The sequence below is a fragment of the Lycorma delicatula genome, chromosome 13 (assembly GCF_047948215.1).
Source record: "Lycorma delicatula isolate Av1 chromosome 13, ASM4794821v1, whole genome shotgun sequence".
NCBI lineage: Eukaryota > Metazoa > Arthropoda > Insecta > Hemiptera > Fulgoridae > Lycorma > Lycorma delicatula.
Genome location: NC_134467.1, coordinates 15,768,346 through 15,791,855, shown reverse-complemented (window position 1 = coordinate 15,791,855; position 23,510 = coordinate 15,768,346). Strand labels below are relative to the sequence as shown.

The following is a 23,510-nucleotide window of genomic DNA, read 5'->3' as shown; positions in this document are numbered from 1 at the left end:
AATATTTGGTATATTAAAAATTGTGTTTATGCATTTATGTTTATAAATATGTATAGTTCATTAAAAACAGAAAGAAATAGTTATTAATAAACAGTAAAATGATTAAATTCTGTCTTAAAAAGGTAACTATTTTTCTCTTGAAACATAATATTTTGATGTATGAGAAAGGAGAGATCATAGTTTTCTTCTGTTGTTGTTGTTTTTATTAAATTACGGACTCAATTAAAATTAAATTTTGTCTATAAATATTTTTACTTACTATTTACTTATACTTGTATTTTAATATTATCTTAAAGTTGGTGCATTTTCTTTTAAATTAAAATGCCTTTAAAATGCTCATAAAACAATGAATTTTAAAAACTAGACTTTTTTAAGTTGTTAATATCTTAAACAATATTTGCTTTTATGTCTCTTGAAATACTCTATACGTTTAGTGAGATAATTTGATATTTACTTATTTCTTGTTTTTTAATATTAAAATTAATATTGCTATTTTTTACTTTAGTAGAATCAAATTTATTATTTCTTTTTAAAATTATATTCTGACTTTCATGGTGAAGTGATAGAATCTTTACTCTTTTATTTGAAATAGAGCTGTCAGCTTTCAAGTAACTGTCACGTTTGAAATTTTTCATGCTCTATCATCTGTTATAAAGTGGCTATCATAGATCTATTGTTGTTTAGGTAATAAATAAATAAATTAATATATTTATTTTGTAATTTTTTTCAAATTCTGCTCATCAAATAATGATTTTTACTGCGTAAATAGTAAATATGAAACGGAAGTACAGAGATTATTGTACGAAGTAAAAAAAAAAACATTTTTGATTTGAATTACCCATTTGTATATAATCCAGTTTATTTTAACTGTATTCAAAAAATATGATTTACATGTTTGTCAACCTGTAATCTACTGTATTTTGTAGCACATACTAACATTATCATTATTTAATACTAAATTATCTGTTATTTTATTGGTTAATATAATTTAAATTGATTTAATTTTTTATACTCCTTCAATTCAATATAAGTTTGCATGTCATCAACAAAGAATTTAATTTTTTTTTTAAATAAATGTTTATACATTATTAATGTTCGGATAAATATCAGCTCATAACAACGGTTTCTTGTAGTGTTTATACGTTAATACTTAACTTGAATAGTTATACTTATTTTTAGTACTTTATTTACAGTTTTTTTTTTTTAATTAACTATTAAACTGCTCATAAGCGTATCTTGTAACAACATAATTTTTTTAATTTTAACAAATATTTCTGTTTGTATGTTTCCAAAAGTTTTAAATACCAAATATTATTCTGTTGATGGGTTTGTTAATTTAAAGAAAAATTTCTTTATCGTTATTATTTGTAAAAGTAATGTGCAGTCAAATAATTTCAATTAGTGTTCTGTACTATTTTTATTTATATTTTTAACAATTCTTTCATGAAAGTTTTTCCATGGTTTTGTCAGGTAAATGTCTCTAGAAGTTCTTTTTTTATCCAGAGTAGCAAATTTACAAATTTTTAATCTGATGTAAAATTATGCATCAAACTGAATAAAATTCTTATTTATTAATGAAGTATTTACAGTTCCATAACTAATTATAAATCTTAAATTAGGAATTAATTTTGTACCTGTAAAAAAATTCCAAACTTGACTAGGGGATTTTATTTATAGATTAAAGGCAAAAATGCTACTTATCCACTACAGAGGTTGACATTTATTTATATTTTTATCTATTTAGTACCACATCGTACTTGATTTATCTGCGTAATTCTATAAAATAAACGGGTACTTCATGAAGCATATAACAAAACTTTCAGATTTCTTGAAAACTACTAAAAATACAGTTGTCCGACTGATTTTTTTTTTCTTCAATTTTTCCGGTCAGATTTCATATATAACCACTAAATTTATCCCTTAATTTGGATTCCAAGAGTAGAGTATGGACTAATTTTACTGAAGGCATAGAAATTGGGGTGAAATTTTAGTCAGCTGACACTCTCCAACAAAGTGTTTGTGAACCTTTATTTGTGAATCTGTTTCTTGATTTTTAAGTAAGTCAAAAGGATTTCGAATAAATTTAACTGTAGGACTAAATTGTCATTATGATCACCTCTTGTGATAGATATAGGCAGAGTTTTTCTGTGAAATCTTTCAGTGTTAGAGGAAGTGCAGTGTTAGAAGCAGTGTGAGATCTTGCTTTTGCGAATTCGATTAATTTGATAATTGAGGGATATAAGTTATGGTAGGTGATCGTGGTTGGAAGAGACCATATGAAGGAAATATTAAGTTACGTAAATATACTGATGAAGTGTCTGTCGAGGCTTTTGATGCAAAAGGGTGTCAGGATTCCACCCAAAGAGTTATCAGTTTGGCCGGAGACCAAACTGATGACTGTGTTGTGTTAAAGCCCAACAGGGATAGGAACAGAAGAGGTGGTGTGGCAACTGGGATCGTCACAAGGTGGTTGTCTTCCCGTATGGGTCAGATATCCTGAAAGTTTGTTACGTTCTTTTGTGAATCATTCTGTATAGTTAATTATCAGTTGATATGATATTAATTTGTAACTAAACAGGTGTCCCAGATGAAACTGTACACCAATGGTTACAAACAATTTAATTTATCATATTCAGATAACATTAATAGTAATGGGAGTAATAATTACAACAGTTTTTTTTATTTATACTCCACATAGCTTCAGTGTTGTCATGTTAAGTTTCAACATGTTTGAAAATTCATTCTGAATCGCCAAAAGAAAGATCGAATTTATTAATTAAGATATATTATCTTCCATTTAATCCAGAATAAGAGGATTTTCAACAAATCCCTAAAAATTTCAGTCTGCAAATTTAGTAAAACAGTGCCAATGGCTGCGCTGTTGTTCCTATCTTTTTGGAATTATGTTACAACAATTTTTTCCTCATCTTGTTTGCCAGTGAAAGGCTAAATGATTCCATTGCAATAACATTCTAATTTTATTGCGTTCTGGAAAAACTGAATAATTTTCTACTTACGTGATATAGCACACTTTTGTAAATGTTTATATTAAAATAAACTTGTTTGATGCTTTAGTGTGTATCTTAAAATAAGTTGAAATGTGTTCAGACATGTGTAGAGATAAACAGTGGCCACATGGAGCATCTTTTGTAAATAGAAATTCATTGTAGTTTGTGTTATTCCTGTTTCTATCATTTCATATAGCATTATGTTTATAAAATATTATATCACCTGTTTATTTGTCCTTAAATACCATTATATCTGACTTCAATCACATTATTATAGATGAATTTTATACCATATAAATAATGATATCAAATTTGATTGGGATTTGAATCCGAACCCAGAACATACCGTATGAAAGGCTATGATGCTACTACTCCACCATGGAGGTCTGCTATATATTATAAGTTATTGTTGCAGAAATGTTGCGCTACAGTCATTTATAAAATTTACAGCATTAAAATTACTTAGTTATATTAATTAAACTACAAGATAATTTGTTCTTCCTCATTTATTAAAATTAGACTGCCCTTGTGAAAAAACGGTTATTAAATATACATTAATATTTATGTTTACCGTTTTATTAAATATATGAATGAACTTTGACACCTAGTGTTACAATATTAAATTATATTATCTTTTATCAAACATAAACAAATTTATTTATTAAGTACAGTCATTTCTAATAATGTACAGAATACCCTTCCCCAAAAAAAAAACATATATTGATTTATATCTTTTATCTACTGTGTTGGAACATGCAGATAATATGAAACCAATATTTGTTTATGGAAAAAAAAAACGATTTTGCATGATTGAATTTATATGAATAATAAATAAAACAAAACTTCTTTTCTAAATGTGTATAATAAATTTTCTCCTAGAAGATCTTTTGAAGAGATTAATTTTTACAAATTTAATATTGTTACTATATTTGGTTACAAATATGTATTATTTCTTTATGTGAGTCTAGTTTATTAGTTCAATATTTCATGTCACGAATCTTTAAAATTGATGTGATTATTCTTTTAAGAATACTTTTCCTGAATCAAGCGACTTTTTTTTTTTAATTTCGAGTTTTATTACAGCCTACATTTAAGATTATTTTCAATGAAAAATTATTGTTTAACAAAATGTTGAAAATAGCTGTGATTATCTGAGGGATTGGCAAGACAGGTTCCTTTTACTAGAATGTATATTTGAGCATTTCTCAGAATGTTTTTTCTTTGAACCAAACCCAAACAGATACCTAACATTGTAGCAGTTCCAACATTTTTAGATTTAAATTCATTCTTTGAGAAGTTTTTAGATTTTAATTTAAAAACTTGTAATTATAACTTTTAATTTTGATTATAGGATGCTCCTCAATATCATTTCTGTTACTCCTTACTCTGTGTAAATCAAAATTAATAAGTTACACAAAGTTTTGCCAGTTTTTTTTATTATACCTTAAAATCTTGTCATTTGTGACATATGTTATCTCACAAATTTGTGTATCCAAGCTGTTTTAATACTAGTCAACACAAAATTTGTACTAACATGTTACACACTTTTCTCGCTGTAATTTGGGTGTTGATTTCAAATATGCTATTGAAACTGTTACTGTGTAAAGGTTTTATGTAAATAGAAAATTTGTAAAACCTTTTAATAATAAACTCATTGTGATCAACTACTGGCTACTATTAACAAGAGTTTCTGTATTTTTAGTTTTAAACAATATGCGTACATGTTTAATAAACAAAAAATAAATATATACGCTGTATCATGAGAAGTAAACACGTTCAAACATGCCTTTATGATGATGTCATTCAGACATCATCATAGTAGTTGTCAGAGCTTAAAATATTATTCGGTCTAGCTTCACTTCTCTGTACTGTGTGTTGTGTTTCACAGTTATTAGTGTTTTGCTATATTTTCATCGATTCTTTATAATATAAAAATGATTTTTCTCATTTTTATTTACTACAACATTGCTTCTGCAAACGTTTGTAGATGTTCAAATCGTCCAAACAAATTTTGTTATGTCTGTAGTAAATTTACTCCTAAATCTCAAAGAAAGACTATTTCTGAATTGATAAAAACAGCTTATAAATTTATTTTGATTTTGCGCTCGAGGATTAAAATAAAATTTGGGCGCCTCATGTTATTTGTATATAACTAACTGAATTGTGAAGGGAAAACGACAAGCCGTGCCATTTGCTTTACCGATGGTTTAGCATGAACCTAAGGATCACTTCACTGACTGCTACTTTTGTATGACAAATATATTTGGATTTTCATTCAAAAATAGAAAGATGATAAAATGCGCAGATGTATCCTGAGCTCTAAAGCCAGAACCACACAGAGAGAAGTTACTTGTACCTGTACCACCATCTAATCTATGCTAGAAGGAACATTCTGAAAATGAAGCAGATGATATTAAAGAATTTCTTCCTATATCTGATGAGAAATCTCCCCATTTAATTCAACAACATGAACTTAATGATTTAGTTTGCTATTTAAAGTTATGAAACCAGCAAGCTGAACTTTTGGGTTCTAGACTGCAAAGTGGAATCTTAAAAACTAAAGTTCCTACGTTTAGAACACAAAATAAAACACTTTCAACTTATTTTACTAAGAAAAATTCACTGTGGGTTTGTACTGATGATGTATTACACAAATTCTGATAACAGTTTTTGAATTTAGCACCCCAAAATTAGTTAAAATCACAATGTACAATTCCAGATGTGTGAAAAAAAATTCTTTTACTGGATAGTGTAAATTGATGGTGGAATGGGATCTCTGCTTTTCATACATAGGTTTCAAGTTTGAGATCTAATTCAGACATGGTATTTTTCACACACTACAAAATTCATTATTGTCCATTGACAGCTGTTGTAGAACATCAGCCTTTTGTAAAAAATAAATAAATTTATACTTTTTCCTAGTATAATCATTTTATTTTAAATCATTTTGCTAATGTTGGTTGCTCATCATATTTAGATGATTTTGTAGATTTACGTCTCTACCATTTGCAAGACTTTTGTTTGACACAATTTTCTGATTTAACTGGTTACCTCAATGAACTGTTTTGTTCAACAATATTTTACCTATAATTGAATCTAAAACGGTTTTCTTGAACTTAAGTCTATTTTAACTGTATTATTCATGGATAGTTTTTGGATTTATTTCATTTTTCAAAAACATTTTCCTAATTACTTTAGTTTTTTAACTTTACAAAAGCTTCAATCACAAATAAAGTTAATTTTTTTTTTCAACATTCTTTCAATCCAACATTTGACAGATAAAATAGAGTGACTGGAGAAATTTTTTTATTTTAGCATCAGAGAAAAACTAATCTGTGAATTTCTCTAAATGTTCATGAACTATACTTTTCCTTCTTTTTTGTGAAATATATAAAAGAAAAAAAACAGTATTTTTATGCATGTATATTTTTACGCACACCTCTTATCTACCAAATGGAATATGATAATTCTTTTCCGATCATATTAATTGTAAAATCGTAAAATACTGAGCAAAAAACTAAGAACAGCACTATTTCTTATATCAATAGTTGATTTTTAAGGAAATATATGGATGCAACCGCTATTAAGTAGACATTTACAATATAAAATATTCAAATATTAATTTCCTTTGGGGAAGACAATTTTCATTAATCCTTCATCTCTTCTGGATCCACGCTTCGTTTATTTTTTTTTGTAATTCACCCTTCAATCATGTAATTCTTATGTTTGTAGTTCATTATAATAATATTGTTTTTAACATTAAATTTGTTTTTTTTTTTTTTTTTTTTTTAGCTTGTTCGAACAAGAGATTATGAGTTATGTCCCTGCAAGTCGATCATCACCACGGGGATCACCACAGTTGTCTCCACAAACTTCACCAGGATTATCAAGAGCAAATGCGAGGGCACCAGCTCCATATCGTAGAGATTTTGAAGCTAAACTACGTAATTTCTATAGAAAATTAGAGTCTAAAGGCTACGGACAAGGTCCTGGAAAATTGAAGTAAGTTTATTTCATTTAATATTTTATATTAATTGTGCAATAGCTATTTAATATATGATTTTACCATAAAAGGCAATAACTATTTTAGCTAAAATGTTGATTATATGCAGTATATATTAACTAGGGTTTATTTTATTAACATTTTGTTGAATTGTTTTTCAATGAGTTTATTAAAAACATAGTAATTTGAATAAACCTTTGAAATATAATAAATAAAACTCTTGCTTAATCAAAGTTTGGTTGCCACAGATAGTATAAAACCACAGATAAACAGATATGTATGTCAATACGATGTTATAAGGTAAATACAAAATGAAGTCTCACTTTTATAGATAAAAGTTTCACTTTTAACAGCCTTTTTTTATTATAAATATATTTCCAAAATAATTAAACCTATTGAAAATCAGATTTAAATTTATTTTAAATATACAATACTGACTGGTTTTAATGGTCTACTACAAATTGTAACATCCTTGACTGCTTTACCAAAGGTCCTAGGTTTATTACCAACTATGATTTGGAAAATCCTAGGACAACCTAATCTAATTAACGAGACTTTTATGAAAGAAAATAGCAAAATTAATGTGCCGGCCTCCATGGCATGAGCGGTAGCATCTCAGTCTTTCATCCAGAGGTTCAAATCCTGGTCAGGCATGGCATTTTTCATACGCTACAAAATTCCATTTTCATCCCACGCAAAAGCTTCAAGCTTTTCTGACGATATCATCAAGCAAAAAAGAAGAATTGAATAATTGTTAGAATTTTTTTTCTTTTTATGTCTGCGCCTAATTAAATTTGATTTGTAAATTACTATTTTTTTTTTTGTTTTTGTCCCCTGTTGATCTCATGTGACTTTGAAATCACTACTGATAAAGTGGAGTATCATCTAGATATCTGCTGTATTTGCTGATAGGTGGATAAATTGAATATCTGCTACAAGTAAAAAAAAATTGGTGAAAATGTATGTTCGTTTTAATGTATTATAGTTTAGAACTTGTACATGTGCATTATTGCACACACATGTAATTTGTTAGTCCTTAACAGTATTTGTATCCATGGGCCTAGAGATTAACTTGATGTAATAGCATCTGATCGATATTCTTGTTCATCCAAGTATAATTGTTTCAAAAAAAACTTGTTTAGATTATTATTATATTTATTTTAGAATTAACTTGATTTGAATTTTTTACTCTATTCTAGAACTTTTTTCCAATTTTCCCTGTTGTGCATTGTGTCTTTGTCTTCAATTTCTCTCTTTCTACACATCAAAATATATATGTATATGTTACAGTGAATTTGATTAATCACCTCCAGTGGTATATAGATATATGTAATTAGGTTATGGTTAATGGTTATATGTTAGTGGTTATATGTAATTTGGTTTCTAACCAAACATAAATGTTTGGTTAGATTATCAAACAGTTTGTTTGATAATGTTATGTTTGGTCATACCTAACCAAACATAACCCATAAAAACCCAAACATAACCTAAACATTTGTACAGTTGCTTCATTCACTAACCTCAACTAATTAACAGTAATGGACTGATTATTTAAATAATAAATTGAGTTATTACTGCTTGTAGTTGAGTTATTTTAACATATAAAATATATTAATATGAAGAATGTGTAAAATGACTGGATGTTTAATAAATTAGTATATATTTATTAAATTCTCCAATTAACTTCATGTAGTTTGTCGGTGTAGCTTTCTATCTATCATTTCCCGTTCTTGGATCCCTAGGTTCTGTAATTGTTTCTTTGTTTGTTATAGATATCCATGGTAGCTCTTTTGTTCTCAGAGTTTAATGAATATTTATTTATTCTTTGTTCATCCATTCTGTATACATGGCCCAGGAATCTCTTGTATCCTTCTTTTTATCACTTTTTCAATAGTCTCTACTTCTTCATACATTTTCAGCTGGATTTCAGTCCATTTTCTTGTGGCATAGAGGATTTTTCTCAGTGTTACTTTCTGTATTATTTTTAACAATCCCAGGTCGGTAAGGTATAATGTTTCACTTTCACATTGTACCATTGGTTTCTCACCACTGTGCATAATGTCTGAATTTGGCCTTTTTGAGAGGTTCTTTTTATTGTTGATATATTTGGTCAGGAAACATAATTTATCCAATTTATTTCTTCTCTCATCTAATACCGCTTCATCTGTAATGTTGTATCTAATTGTTTCCCCTAGATATCTTTATTTATTTTCTACTTTTTTTAAACTTATTTTTACACTTTATTTATAAGTATTGGTGCTTAAAAATATAATTTTTTTTGTATTTTGTTACAGGTTAAATATTAGAAGAGAAAATCTTCTAGAAGATGCCTTTAATAAAATAATGGGTGCTAGTAAAAAAGATTTACAAAAATGTAAATTGTACATACAATTTGATCATGAAGAAGGTTTAGATTATGGTGGACCATCTAGAGAATTCTTTTTTCTTTTATCAAGGGAATTATTTAATCCATATTATGGATTATTTGAATATTCTGCTAATGATACATATACTGTACAAGTTTCACCGATGTCAGCATTTGTTGATAATCAACATGAGTGGTATGTTTTATTTATATTACTTCCATTTACAGACCGCATTATTTTACATGTACTGTTAATAACAACATGCTATTATTTTAAATGTATTGCTGTTGGTAACATCATATTGTTGTTACAAGATATATACTACTCTGTTCACGAATCTTTAATTAATACAAATTAAAAAAAATTTTCTGAATTTCTATTTAATTTGTAAATTTTCATATTTATGTACATGTACAGAAGATTGACATGATTAAAAAATAAATAAATTTGTATTACTTAAAATTCATTGACTGAATAATATTATTTCTATAAAAAAAAATTCTTTTAAGAAGACAGACAAAGCGATAAATATGGAAGAATTTACGATGGTTGGCACTGATAAACCTTATCTCTTGATCAAGTTTAAACAAAGAAGGACCTACTGGGTTGGCCATTTGTAAAGACATGATGAGTTGAAGTTGATTAAAATGATATTAGTAGGTGTAGTGCAACCCATCGGCTTAAGTCTAGTGGTGAACATATCTTCCCAAATCAGCCGATTTGGAAGTCAAGAGTTCCAGCAATGATGTCCTAGTAAAGTCAGTTATTTTTACATGGATTTCAATACTAGATTGTGTACTTTGGTGGTTGGGTTTAAATTAACTACACATCTCAGGGATGGTTGAATTAAGACTGTACAAGACTACACTTCATTTACACTCATACATATCATCTCTGAAGTATTATCTGAAAGGTAATTACCAGAGGCTAAACAGGAAAAAAAAAGGTGTAGTGTAGCTATGTTCAATCTGTGGTCCTGTTGTTCCTTTTGTGTGGCCCTTATAGATTTTACATAGATACTTGTTTTGTGTATTAAAAACTGTTACAAATATTATAGTAGATTTTATGAAAGTAATTGAACATCTGTGTATTTTAACAATGATTGCTTAACAGCATAATACAGTTTTTATGACTATTTTTTATATTAACTATTTACAATATTATAGGTAACTTATAGTCCTTTAAGTTTTTTAACTTATGACGCTAAAAAAGATACATACTGTAAAAGATTTTTATTTTTCAAATAATTTGATTTAAAAATAAAATACCTATGTTCTAAATAAAAAATTTTTTTAAAAATTGTTAAAAACAAAATATAAATAAATAGTTAGATTTGGGGAATTTGGTAAAAAAACACATTATAAAAAAATATATTAAAAATTAAAAACATTTTGATTTTTTTTTAAATATTGTTTTATTACACTGAAAAACAGGTGGCCATCCTTTTGTATTGTACTGCAGCTCACCTCACCTGCCAAGTATTTTATTGACTCAGTAATGATTTTGGGTTGGACATAGATGGTGTAATGAAAGGAAAGAATACTAAGGCTCTAGTATATTGATCAGATTGTGAATGGCGTAGTTTTGTGATACCTGTAGGGTACTAAAAATATTTGCTGAGAAGATTTTTTAAATAATTAAAAAAAAAATTATATATATATATCCTGCTTAATTAACTATATGTCATTTTGAAATTTATTATTAATTATTTTTTCTTTGTTTTATATAGGTTTAGGTTTAGTGGAAGAGTACTTGGATTAGCTCTTGTACACCAGTATCTATTAGATGCCTTTTTTACACGTCCATTTTACAAAGCGCTACTTAGATTGTGAGTAAATACTTTCTATATTTTTTTTCATTTTTAAAATTTATCATAATTTTTGTGCGTGTACATAATAATCTTTTCTAAATGACCTTTTCCATAATTTTGAAAGCTGATAAAACTATATATATATGATTAGAATTTTGAAGTTATAATAGCTATTTACCTATTCCTATAAATTTGCAGCAGTCTTTAATAAACCATTTTTCATAAATTTTTCAATATACGAGGGCTATACAGAAAGTTATTTACATTTCACTGATATTCGTGAAGGAGTGAGGAGGGTAGTGGTGCCATCCTGATCGTTGTTACTAACCTGACTTTGTATGCACTCGGATGTATTTTCTCTTGATTTTTTGCAAGTGTTAAAAATGTTTGCCTTGATAGAAAATCCTGCCAGTTGAATTTTTTTTGTCAAAAAAACTACAAACCCATTTATCAGGAACTGTATGATGCTTATGAGAAAGATATAATGAACCAGGGTGCAGTGAGGCAGTGTTTAAAAATGGCCGCTTAAATGTTCACAAAGAAAAACTATGTTATGAGTAATTTTTTTTGTTTTGTTATTTCTTGCATTGTAACCATTCATCTAAAGGTTTTAATACCTTTTGTTACTGGAAATAATTGAAATTGCTGAGGGAAAGTAGGTTTGTGTGTCAGTACCTTGAATGTGTGGTGTGCATATAATGAATCTTTGAATTACAATAGTTAGTATTCCTTGATAATTCCTATATTCCTAAATGGCCAAAAAAATATTCCTAATTTGGCCTAGTGTTTTGTCTAACAGACTGGTAGGGAAAATTGATGTAAAAGTTTGTACTATTCAATGTTTTTTTACATTATAGAGCTTATATTTCAGTTTCTGGAAATTTCATGTAGTCTTTTGCATGAAAAAATTTATAGCTGGGAGGGGTAATTTTTGTTGAATTCGTAAAATATGGTGCTATCATAAATTCAGAAGTGTATTACAAGACCATAAAAAAGTTATGAAGGGCAATCAAAAACAAGAACTTACAATGTTGACTTCTTGGATTTTCTTCATCCATGATAATATGTATCTGCACACTGCTCACCACATTTAAGAACGTTTGAGAAATTTTCGATCATCCAGCGTACAGCCCAGATCTCGCATCAAGCAATTACCATTTGTTTTTTCACATAAAAGACTAGTCGGGGACTAAACGCTTTGACAATGAAAAGGTGCTCCAGGAAGGTGTCACTGTATGGCTGAAAAACCAGGCAGCAGATTTTTTGATTAAGCGATACATAAACTAATTTATAGATATTGCAAGTATCCCAATTTTTTTTTTTTGTCGACTGTATAAAAGTTGTTTAAGAATGTATCTTTAAATTGTATTTAATAAATTTTTTTGTAACAGCTGTTGTTTATACTGAAACATCAGTTACTTTCTGGACAGTCTTTCTGCCTGTCATATGTATATCATAGACTCCTTAAACTAACTTCTTCCTGATTGATCCGCCAGAATTATCTGTTGATTTATGAGTTTTTCTAGTAATGGTATATAATAAGATGAGATAATTTACTTACTTCTTGCTTACTTTATCAAAAATAATTGAGTTTAAAAATGTATTATGCTCTGTTCATTGTGAAAACAACTACATTTTCTAATGTTTTTTCACATTGACTCGTCTGTTTTTATATAATATGAAAAAGATTCTGTTACATTTTTTTTTTTTTGTTTACAGACCAGTATCATTAAGTGATTTGGAATCGCTGGATGGTGAATTCCATCAATCATTATTATGGATTAAAGAAAGAGATATTTCTTCAGAAGTACTCGATTTAACATTTGCAGTTACTGAAGAAGTATTTGGTCAAACGGTTGAAAGAGAATTAAAGCCTGGCGGTAGTAATATTCCTGTTACAGAAAAGAATAAAAAGGTATGTTTTTTTTTTTACTTTGGCTATTTGTTTATAGAAATGATAATATGAAGCTTGTTTATAGACTGTAATAGTGATTTTGATCTGTGACAATTTCTCTCTAGAATCATATGTTAAATACTAATACAAAATACTAATTTACATAACTACTGCTGTCTGTACTTCCATGTAAAATTGTATAAATGCTTTATCGTAAAGAAATTTACTTAAAAATTATTCATAATGATGGAAGAAGGCGGGCTCTGGTTTACAATGCACCACCCACACTAAAATTACTGTGACTTTGTTACTATTATTATTATTATATAGAGGATTTACATTAGAAAAAATTGTTTAAAATGTTTTATTTTTTGTATTTCTTTTAGCAGATCACAATTTTTTTACAATAGGCAATTTCAAAAATTAATTTCATTTAACTCTTTCAAGCTTAAGTTCATACACCTGTTTTAATTCTCCAAACTGACATTTTTCACCGTAAACATACAAAATTTTCTTTTTAGCTTATATGTAATGTTTTTATATTAAATTAAAGCCCAGAACTTGGTGTTTTCCAAAATTATTTATTGAATAAGGCCATGCCTTCGCTATTTTGAAAATTTTTACATGAACTAGCAAGGAAAATGTATCATAAAACAAAATTCATATATACAAAAAAGGGTTTTATAGCGGTATACAAAGTGGGTTTTATAGTATATACTACAAACTAAAAAAATGTTATCTTGAAAACTTGTGTTTAGCTCTGTAGATCGATAGCTTCCCGCATAGAGGACTGCTCAATACATTGATTATAGAAAATCAAAAAAACAAATCATTAGAATTAAACAGAACTAATAACTAGTAACACCAATGGAAAGAAAATGTACTGTGTTGGTTGATACTGAAGTCTGCAAACGAGTATCATATAGGAAAACATATTTAGAATAATGGAATCTCAGCACTGTATTGCCAACTGACAAGACTAAAAAATTCACCATATCGCATATGGTTGTCAATTGGAAAATGTTAAATTTTCACAATTATTTTCTCTATTTTGTGGTTATAAATCTTGTAGTACTATGAAAAGTACACATTTTTTTATTATGGATTTAACAGTTTGAGTTGTAAATGAAATGAGATTAATAAAGTAAAAATTAAAATGTAAACACAAAACAGAATTTGCAATAATAATTGATTGTAGAAAGTTTGCAGTTTACTTAAAACAGTCATACTATGTTAATGTAAGAGCTTCATTTCCACACACATTAATTTCATTTACTCTGTGACTATTAAAAATGTATTTCTATTACATCCCATTTTTTGTATTGTATATCTTTTTATTAGATTGTATACAATAAATGTATAAAAACGTTAATATTTACAAAGTAGTTTATAATAGTACCAAGTTTCAAGTGGTAACTATTAAAGAATTAACAGTTAATTCTCGTGGTTCTCTCGAGTTCTCTTCCCAACCACTCTACTGACCACTATTTTGAAATAGAACATTTTATGAAAAATCATTAGATTCTTCCTCCTAATTCCAGTAAATCTTACTGTCAAATTTCATAAAAATTAAAAAATTCATTTGGATGGTATCATTTCATGAACGTACCAAAAAAAAAAAAAAACAATTTAAAATGTTCCTTGTTTTTCTCAGCTAATGAAAATAAAGTAGGCTTTAATTACATTGTATACAATTAAAAATTTTTTAAGTTAAGAAATAAACTTTGTCCAGTTAAGGATACTACATCACCCTGGAGCTCTTCATGTAGGAACAGCCATAGTGAGGAGGTTATAATTTTCCGTTTGCGGATAGGGCACATTATGTTCACTCATGGATATCTGATGACTCAGACTGATGCACCAGTTTGCATTCGCTGCAACTGCCAACTGACAGTACACCATATACTAGTCGACGTATGCAGCATTGCTTTTAAAATTTAAATGTGGAGCTAACATAAAAAATATTTTCGGGAACAATATGACTATATTATCGAATGTATTTAAAAAATTTGATTATTCATATGATTTTTTGTCGGTTATTTATGCAATTTGACCATATACCAGTGGTGTTTTTTTTTTAAGTTAAATTTTAACTATTTGTATTTAATTTTGATTTTAATTAACTTTTCGCAACCAAAATGGGGATTTTCCATCTATACTGTGTTTATATATTACTTTTGTGTAATTTTTAGTTTAATCTTTATATTTTATATTATATAAAATTGTGTTCCGGCGCTAATGACAAAAACTTCATTTTGCGCCCAGGAAAAAAATTAAAGTTAAATAAAATAATTTTTTTCTATTTATTACAGGAGTATTTAGAAAGAGTTGTACGTTGGAGATTAGAACGTGGTGTTTCACAGCAAACTGAAAGTCTTGTTAGAGGTTTTTATGAAGTTGTTGATCCGAGATTAGTTTCAGTTTTTGATGCTAGAGAATTAGAACTCGTTATTGCTGGTACTGCTGAAATCGATTTAGCTGATTGGAGAAATCATACTGAATATAGATCAGGTATATTATTCGGTATTAACAAATAAAATAGATTGTAAATTATTTTAATATTTATTTTATAAAAAAATGATGTTGCTGTCAGTTTTTTTTATCCAAAATATTAGTGAAAAGTAATAAACAATTTTTTTTATTAAAGAATGTTTTAAGATACAAAATACTTATTTTCGTGGTTTATTACTAACACTACTTTGTATAGTGGCTCCTAAAATCAAAATTTTCATCTAACTCATAATATATATTTTTAAATTACTAAAAAAAAAGCTGGTTTATTAATTGGAATTATATAGTAGAGTATTATAGAGTAAAGTTATATATTTGACTGTAATTTTGACTTTTTCTTCATGATTTTCATTATTACTTATAACCTTTCTGATATTTATTCATTTTTATTTATTTATTTGTTACAGGTTACCATGATAATCACCCTGTTATTGTATGGTTTTGGTCAGCTATTGAAAGATTTACTAATGAACAACGGTTGAGGTTACTACAATTTGTAACAGGCACATCAAGTGTACCTTATGAAGGATTTGCTGCGTTACGCGGTTCTACTGGTCCTAGAAAATTTAGTATAGAAAAATGGGGAAAACCTAATAGTTTACCTAGGTAAATAATTTTGTTTTTAATTAATTATGTAGCTTTTTTTTTAGCCTTTCAACTGGAAGGTACTGGATTTGAATCTTGATCATGCATGGCATTATTCATATGCTAAAAAATTTCCATCTATATTCACAAGTACAAGCTTCATGTAATGAATTAATCATCTGTGAAAAACAAGCCATTAACTAACTAAAATAGAGGTATATTGATCCATAGTTTTATACTATCTTGTCACATAGGTAGAAGAGGCAGTAATCAAAAATTACTTTCTCTGTAAGTAATGATGCTTACAATAAGATAGTTGTAAAAAAAGGTATCACTTGTAGCGGTGAATTCCCTTACAATTCCAGTAAGCTTGGCATGGTGTTAAGAAACGGTAAGTCGACTCAATGAAAAAGTCAACAGGAAGTGGATTATGGCGTGAAGTTCTATTATTTAAATATTTAAAACACTTTTGAACAATTCAAGTACAGCTCACAGATGTATTACAGTGTGAAAGGGAATTGAATTGTCATTTATAATATTTGAACATGCGCTATGAATTTATAGTTGTATTTATAATGCGTTGTAACAGGAAGAGATTTGATACATTGCTCCACTCTTATAGTTTATTAAAAAGAATTTTTTTTTTTTTTTTAGCAAATTCAGGTATTTAACCCTTTGAAGACAGAACATTTTCTTTATTTGAATATCATAAAATGTTGTTAATTTTTATATAGTCAATTCGCAGTTTTTAAATTTAAGTGAAAAGACAGTACTGTTAATTAAAATTTAGTGTATTATTTTCTAACTGAATTTTTTCCACCTAAAATAATGATTTTTTCATGAATCTGTCCAATAAACAGTTGTAAAAAAGTGGAAAAAAATTGTTAAAAATTTTTATTGATCTAAACCCTCAAAAAAATCACACAGGGGTTCATCATTAAAATGTAGTTCAAAAAACACTTGATTTCTCATTTTGGACAAAATCACCATATGTTCACTTTTAGTAATTCTAACTATATTCACTGGAAAAGTTAGTATATTTTAAAAACAAAATTCTTGATAAGTCATTAAAAAATAGTAGTTAATTCTTTGTTGTACATTCAATTTTAAAATAATTATTGCTTTTTTATTAACATATTTTTAACGATATAATACTTTTTGTTTTTGTTTTATAGAGCCCATACGTGTTTTAACAGGCTTGATCTTCCACCATATCCATCACTGGAAATACTTTATGAAAAATTACTTTTAGCCGTCGAAGAAACAAATACATTTGGAATAGAATAAATATTAAATAAAACAATTTATAAACCTAATTGTAAATTGATATTAATGGATTTTTTAGGAAACTATAATTTGTTAAACCTGAACATGAACAATTTGTTCATAAATTTTTCTCATTTTCATTTTTTGAAAAAGATAATCTGTTTAGTTGTATGTTAAAGTATTATATTTTACTATTTATTTATTTATATTATATATGAATAAATATATTTTATTATTGTTTTATTACAATAATTAATTAATTAATGACAGTAATATTTATTATATATGTGTATTATATTATATTATATTGTATGTATTTATGTATATATGTGTTGTTTATATATATATATTATATGTAACATTGTGTTGGTATTATATTATATTAAATGTTTGTATGCATTTTAATTTAAATATTTATTTATTGTTTTGTATATATGTAAATTTATTTTGTTTTTTTTTCTTTTTAAGAAAATAATTATTTTTGATTAAGTCTTTTTTTATTTTTTAAAAACAATCCTTTTTATTTTAAGTATTTCGTAGTATAATTTTTTATTTGTTTTTTATGTTAAATGAGACGGTATGTTCATTTACAAATAAAATAACCCATAATAATCAAACGAAATTGTCAATTTTATATTAAAAATATATATGGGTAAGGAAAAACTAGAAAAGAAGTTAGCCTAATCCAGTAATTTTTTATTGTAATAATTAATACATGTTTTTAAATTATAATATTTTTTAATGCAGTCACACTCTGTTGAATCACTGTAGGTGTGAAATTTATGAATTAAATATGTGTCTGTAGAAGATGGGAATTTACTGATGAAGCAATTTTTATCCTTGATGTACATCATCTGAATCTAGAATTCTACCCATGTTTTGTAATGTGCTTTTAGAATTCATTAATTATCATTACACTGGAAAAAGTAAATGAAGGATTTACCGATTTTCTTATGTCAATTGTTATGAAATCTGGCTGATGTATATGTTTAGGCGTTGTAAGTCAAGAACGGTGTTCATGATTGTGCCATGAAAAAACTGAATTTCAATTTCAAATCTTTGAGTTTTAGTAGTATACTATACAGATTTGTGTTAGTTTGTTCATCTATCACTATTTTTTCTTCTACGAAATGATAGTTGATAATGTTGATATCAACCTTTATTTTTCATACTGTTGTAAAAAACAGCTGACATAAACCCCATCCAAGACATTTTATTAAGTTTCTAAATGAAAGAATATTTTTCCTGATACTTCTCCTGTGACTTAACTAGCTGCATTTCATCATATCTCTCACCTTATGTAGTGTAGCCTAAATATTTTAATGGATGTACCTTTACTTCATTTTTTCCCCATCCTTTTCAGAATTTCTATGTTTGTGGTTGTCGACCCTTGCATGATACTGTTAAAAGCATTAGATTATTTATAATATTTTTTTCCAAAATCCAATTTTCTATTTATGTACTAATAAATTGAATATATATAATATTTAATAAACAGTTTCACTTATTCTATAGTAAATTTACAACACATGTTAAAAGCTCTATAATAGGTAGATCCCAAACCACATTTCATATAGAAGAATCATTGTTTAACTTTTGGAATCAAAGAAAAAACATAGTGGAAGATGATCAGTTATGAAATCTTTACATTTAAAAACTTGTGCCATCTAAGAAATTAATTTTTATTTACATTTATTTATTCCATATTAAATAAAGAAATGTATTTTCATTTGTATTTTGAGTTCATACAAACCATTGACGAAAAAATTTTAACCCTGTTCTCATATTAATATTTTATGCACATAAGTTTTGATTCACACAAAAGTACCGAAAATAATAAAAAATAAGTTGAATTATAATTCTTTTTCATTTTTTGTTTGCTGTAATCATATTTTTTTTCTTTTTTTATTTGAAAAGGCCAACCTAGTACCAAGCAAATAACACCTTTTTTTAGCATCTTTTCTCTTCTTCCATGCATTTTTTTTGTAGCATGGTTTCAGTTTGCGTTCATTTGTCCAGTTTCTTCCTGTCGTTTCTGGTGGTGAATTGTGTTGTGTTATCAAGTTTCGAGGGTCTAAGAGGCAATCTCCTCCTGATGAGATAAAGTTCATCAGGACTAGGAATGGAGGAGGTGGTATGGCGATCAGGATCATCACAAGGCAGGTTTCTATCCTCGTAAAGAAAACCCGCCTTGTGATGATGAAAAAGGATGAACATTTAGGATAATTTTGATATTTTATTTTTAAATTTAAAATGACAAAACAATTATAATAGAAAGATTTTGCAGTCTTCACCTGTATCAAGTAAAATAATAAAAAGTAATTTTATCTGTAAATCCAAAGTTAATGATTTTTCATTTTTATTTTAATTGCCCATTAAATAAAGGAAAATTGTTTTTATTTGTTTTTTAATGGCCCTTTCAGGATGTATCTTAATGTGTTTTTTTCTCTCTTGAAATTGTCATGATAGAGCCAGCTATCAAATTAATAATAGAATTAAATAACTTAATTTTTATAAAATTATGCATATTTGTTTTTAAATACAGTTATTCCCCATTCTTGAGATTTTATTATGCTGAAGAACCTATCATTTCTCTAGTTTGTTCTGTTCTCTCTTAATAATCTATTCCTAAGAAAGAGTGGTTTACAACAACACTGTAAATCAGGAATAAGAAAAAAATTAATCCGTTACATCTGATCATTTAGTATAACTTGTGTACATTATTTTTTAATCCATAGTGTCAAGACACTTATAATGGCAAAATTTTGCAGTCTTCATATGTATCAACTAATATAATTTAAATGTTCTGGAATCAGGAATCTCCGGTATATACCAGGTTCTAATCTGATCATCAATTTATATGAATATCTTGAGATTAAAATTTAAATTATCGTAAATAAATTATAGGATGGCTTTAATAAAAATAATTAACGAACCTTTATATTTGTCACGTTATTCTTTAAATAATTCACTTTAAACAAAATGTGACTTAATCAAAATAATTTTTATTGATTATTTATTAAATTATTATATAATAATAATTAATATTTTTTTAGACTGATTTTTTTTGGCCAGTTATGTGTAATGTAAATGATACTAGAAAGTTATAATTAATATAATTTTTATTTATTTATTATCGATTACTTTTTATCTAAAAAAAAAAAAAAAGATTTATTATTTTCGTTTAAGCTCTTAACCTTTTCTTTTTTTTGTTATAATATATAAAATAAAATTTTCAATTTAGAATTAACATTTAATCTCAGGAATTTTGGTTTTCTTTTTTGTTTTTCTTATTATTTAATTACTTTTATTTATTGATTTATAAAGAGGTAATAAATAATTAATTGATGATATCAAAATATTATTATATTTATTTTATATAATTATACGTAACTTGTAAGATATATATTATTTTACTGAAATAAATGTTTTTATTAGATTCATATTATTTCTCTTTACTGTTAAATTATATTTAAATTCTATTAAAACAAAAAATCTACTCCGTATTCTTTATTAGTTGGTGTATTTTAATAGAATTTAAATTGTAACTAAATTTAAAAAAAGTTATTTTTGTTAATTATCATTCAGCTTCATTTTACTTCAAATAATTCAAGAGTTAATTATATAAAAATTTTCTCATCTTTATATTAATAGAGAAATTTCTAAATGAACGTAACGTGTGTAAGTATGTGTGTGTCAGTATGAACATTGGGATTTACATGTTTATATTGATTCATAGTTTACTTTCATAGTAAATTTGGATATGTGATTTTCCTTTATTTGATGCATAATTTGAAGAATTTTAATTAAATAGGTATGAATACACTTTCAGTAGCAGAAAATAATGCAAAATTAAGGAAAATATTGCATTTTTCTATTCCAACTGCAGTAAATACTATTTTTATTGGTTGCAGGAAGATATCTTTATTAAATCACAATAATTGTTTAAAATTAAGTGGCTTGAGTTAATTTTTACTCTATCTTTTCTTATTTGCTGGTATTATTATTTTTTTTATAAACTGAACCATTTTACTTGTGTGTGTGTGTGTAAAATTTTGTTGCGATTTAAAATATACGTCTGCCATGGTTGTTACGCAGCTTATAAAATGTACAAGTTCATTCAAGAATGACTGAACTTGCTGCATACATATTCTCTTATAACTATAACTGTCAACCTAACTTATAATCCTTTTTCTTTAACCATAATACCATAATCTTTTTTTCTTCAACCGTAATAAGCATGTATAGCTTATAAGGTTTCAAAGTTTAATATTTTGTACATATTGTTGTTTAAAGAAATATTTAAAAATAAAAATTGTTTGATTACACAAGTTGATATCAAAAAGTAACCAGACAAGCTCTATTTAAGGAAAAGTACTTAGTTTAACAAAGTTTCCTCGGAGTGATCTTTTGATTTTGTGCACTAGTCCTAGTATTTTACCAACTTGTGGAGGCCTTATAGTTATATTTTGTGAGTTGAGAACAACCAACAATTCGTGCTGGATGTTGGCAATGATATTAAAAGCGCAACCTTTCAGCTACATCTCTACCTTCAGGAAAAGGAAGAAGTCCATAGAAGCTAAATCTGGTGAATAAGGTGGTGTGGAAACAATAACGTGTTGTTCTTTGTGGAAAACTATGAAAAAGAAATACTCAGCGACTGGTATATTGTCTTCATGACAAATCTGGTTCTTTATGGTCAACAGATCCACTCGCTTTTGCCAAAAGTTTTCCCTTGAAGACTTCAGAACTTGGGGAAAGGAAGGGATGAAATCTCAGTAAATGTTTTAGGACAATGTTAGTGGAAGATCTTCTGGATGGCTTTTCACCCTCCAGGGACATTCCTTTACTTTTGAAGCTTGCATGCTGATCAAAATATTATGTATGATCCGTTAATGTCATTCCTGTAACCTTCAGAAGTAAATTGATTATCTCTGTAGCCGATTTTCCTAGCTTAACAAAATTTCAGTTGGCCCTTTGTTCCAAATTCTTATCCATGGCATAATTGCGAACTTTCACGTGAACTTAATCACAAAAACACCAATTTAACAACTTGTGATATAGATACATCATTGTCACGTGGCGCACTGCGTTATAAAGTTTAGAGTGGTTAGACTTCGTGCTTGTGTAACTCTTGGCACATTACAGAATGTGCTGAGGAACTTTTTGATAAAAACTCATATTTTGAGTATTGTAGTATGCATTATTATTTGCTGCTTATTTGAATATTTTCTCCTCATAAAAAATAGCATTTTATAATCATCATATTTTAATGAATGTTCTTTTGTTTCTAATATGACTTCTTTTTTAATTAATTTATCTTTGAATTTACAGCTTATAAATAAATGTCTATTTTTTAAATGGAATAGTAAAAAATTATACTAGATAGGTTACATCATTGATTTGGAAATAGATAGGGCAAGATATTATGTTGACCAAGTTTTAAACTTATTAAATTATAAATGTAGGTTAATTTTTCCCCTTAAAATAAGCAACAAAAGATAGCAGAAATTGTTTCTGCTATTTTTTGTAATCATTTTAAAATTATGTAGCTAATTTGTTTATTCTTAAAACTTCAATTTACTATGATTACTTTAATGAAAGTAAATAACAAAATAGACAAATACATAACATACAATACATCTAAACCTTACCATGAAAACTAGTAAATTTTAAATACTTGAAAGAAATATTACTAAATTTATCGAACAACAAAATTTGTTTTTTTCTAGCATTTACTCTTACGGTCATTAGCCACTAAATTAAAAAAAATAAACTAATAATTTGTAGTGACCTGAACTGCACCTACATTTATCAATTTTCAAAATGCTACTCATTATAAACCAAAATAAATTTTCACACTGAAATTTATGTGTGTGTGTTTAGTTGAATTGTTATAATTAAATATGTCATCCAATTTTGATTTAACTAGAAATGTATGTCTGGTTTTTTTTTATTATGGTTTTTTCATAATTTTTTTTATTAATTCAACAATAATTTATTAAACAGCATTGGTTTCAGTGATTTCATAACATGAAAACCAGAATTAAGATTAAAAAAATATGTG

At 27.0% G+C, this 23,510-nt stretch overlaps 1 protein-coding gene across 4 annotated transcripts in view; it reads left to right on the top strand.

Annotated features, from left to right (window-relative positions):
* Hecw (Hecw ubiquitin protein ligase) overlaps positions 1-17,738 on the top strand; it is a 284,709-nt gene extending 266,971 nt beyond the window's left edge. For 2 of the 4 annotated variants that reach the window (XM_075381207.1, XM_075381208.1), the window contains exons 9-15: positions 6,801-7,010; positions 9,306-9,572; positions 11,107-11,205; positions 12,907-13,102; positions 15,394-15,592; positions 16,000-16,198; positions 17,353-17,737. In XM_075381207.1, coding sequence (XP_075237322.1) covers positions 6,801-7,010; positions 9,306-9,572; positions 11,107-11,205; positions 12,907-13,102; positions 15,394-15,592; positions 16,000-16,198; positions 17,353-17,464 — 1,282 coding nt within the window. In that variant the 3' untranslated portion in view covers positions 17,465-17,737. Of the gene's footprint in view, positions 1-6,800; positions 7,011-9,305; positions 9,573-11,106; positions 11,206-12,906; positions 13,103-15,393; positions 15,593-15,999; positions 16,199-17,352 lie in introns of all 4 variants that reach the window. The other 2 variants (XM_075381206.1, XM_075381209.1) reach the window with 2 other exon arrangements.
* The last annotated feature ends 5,772 nt before the right edge of the window (positions 17,739-23,510 follow it).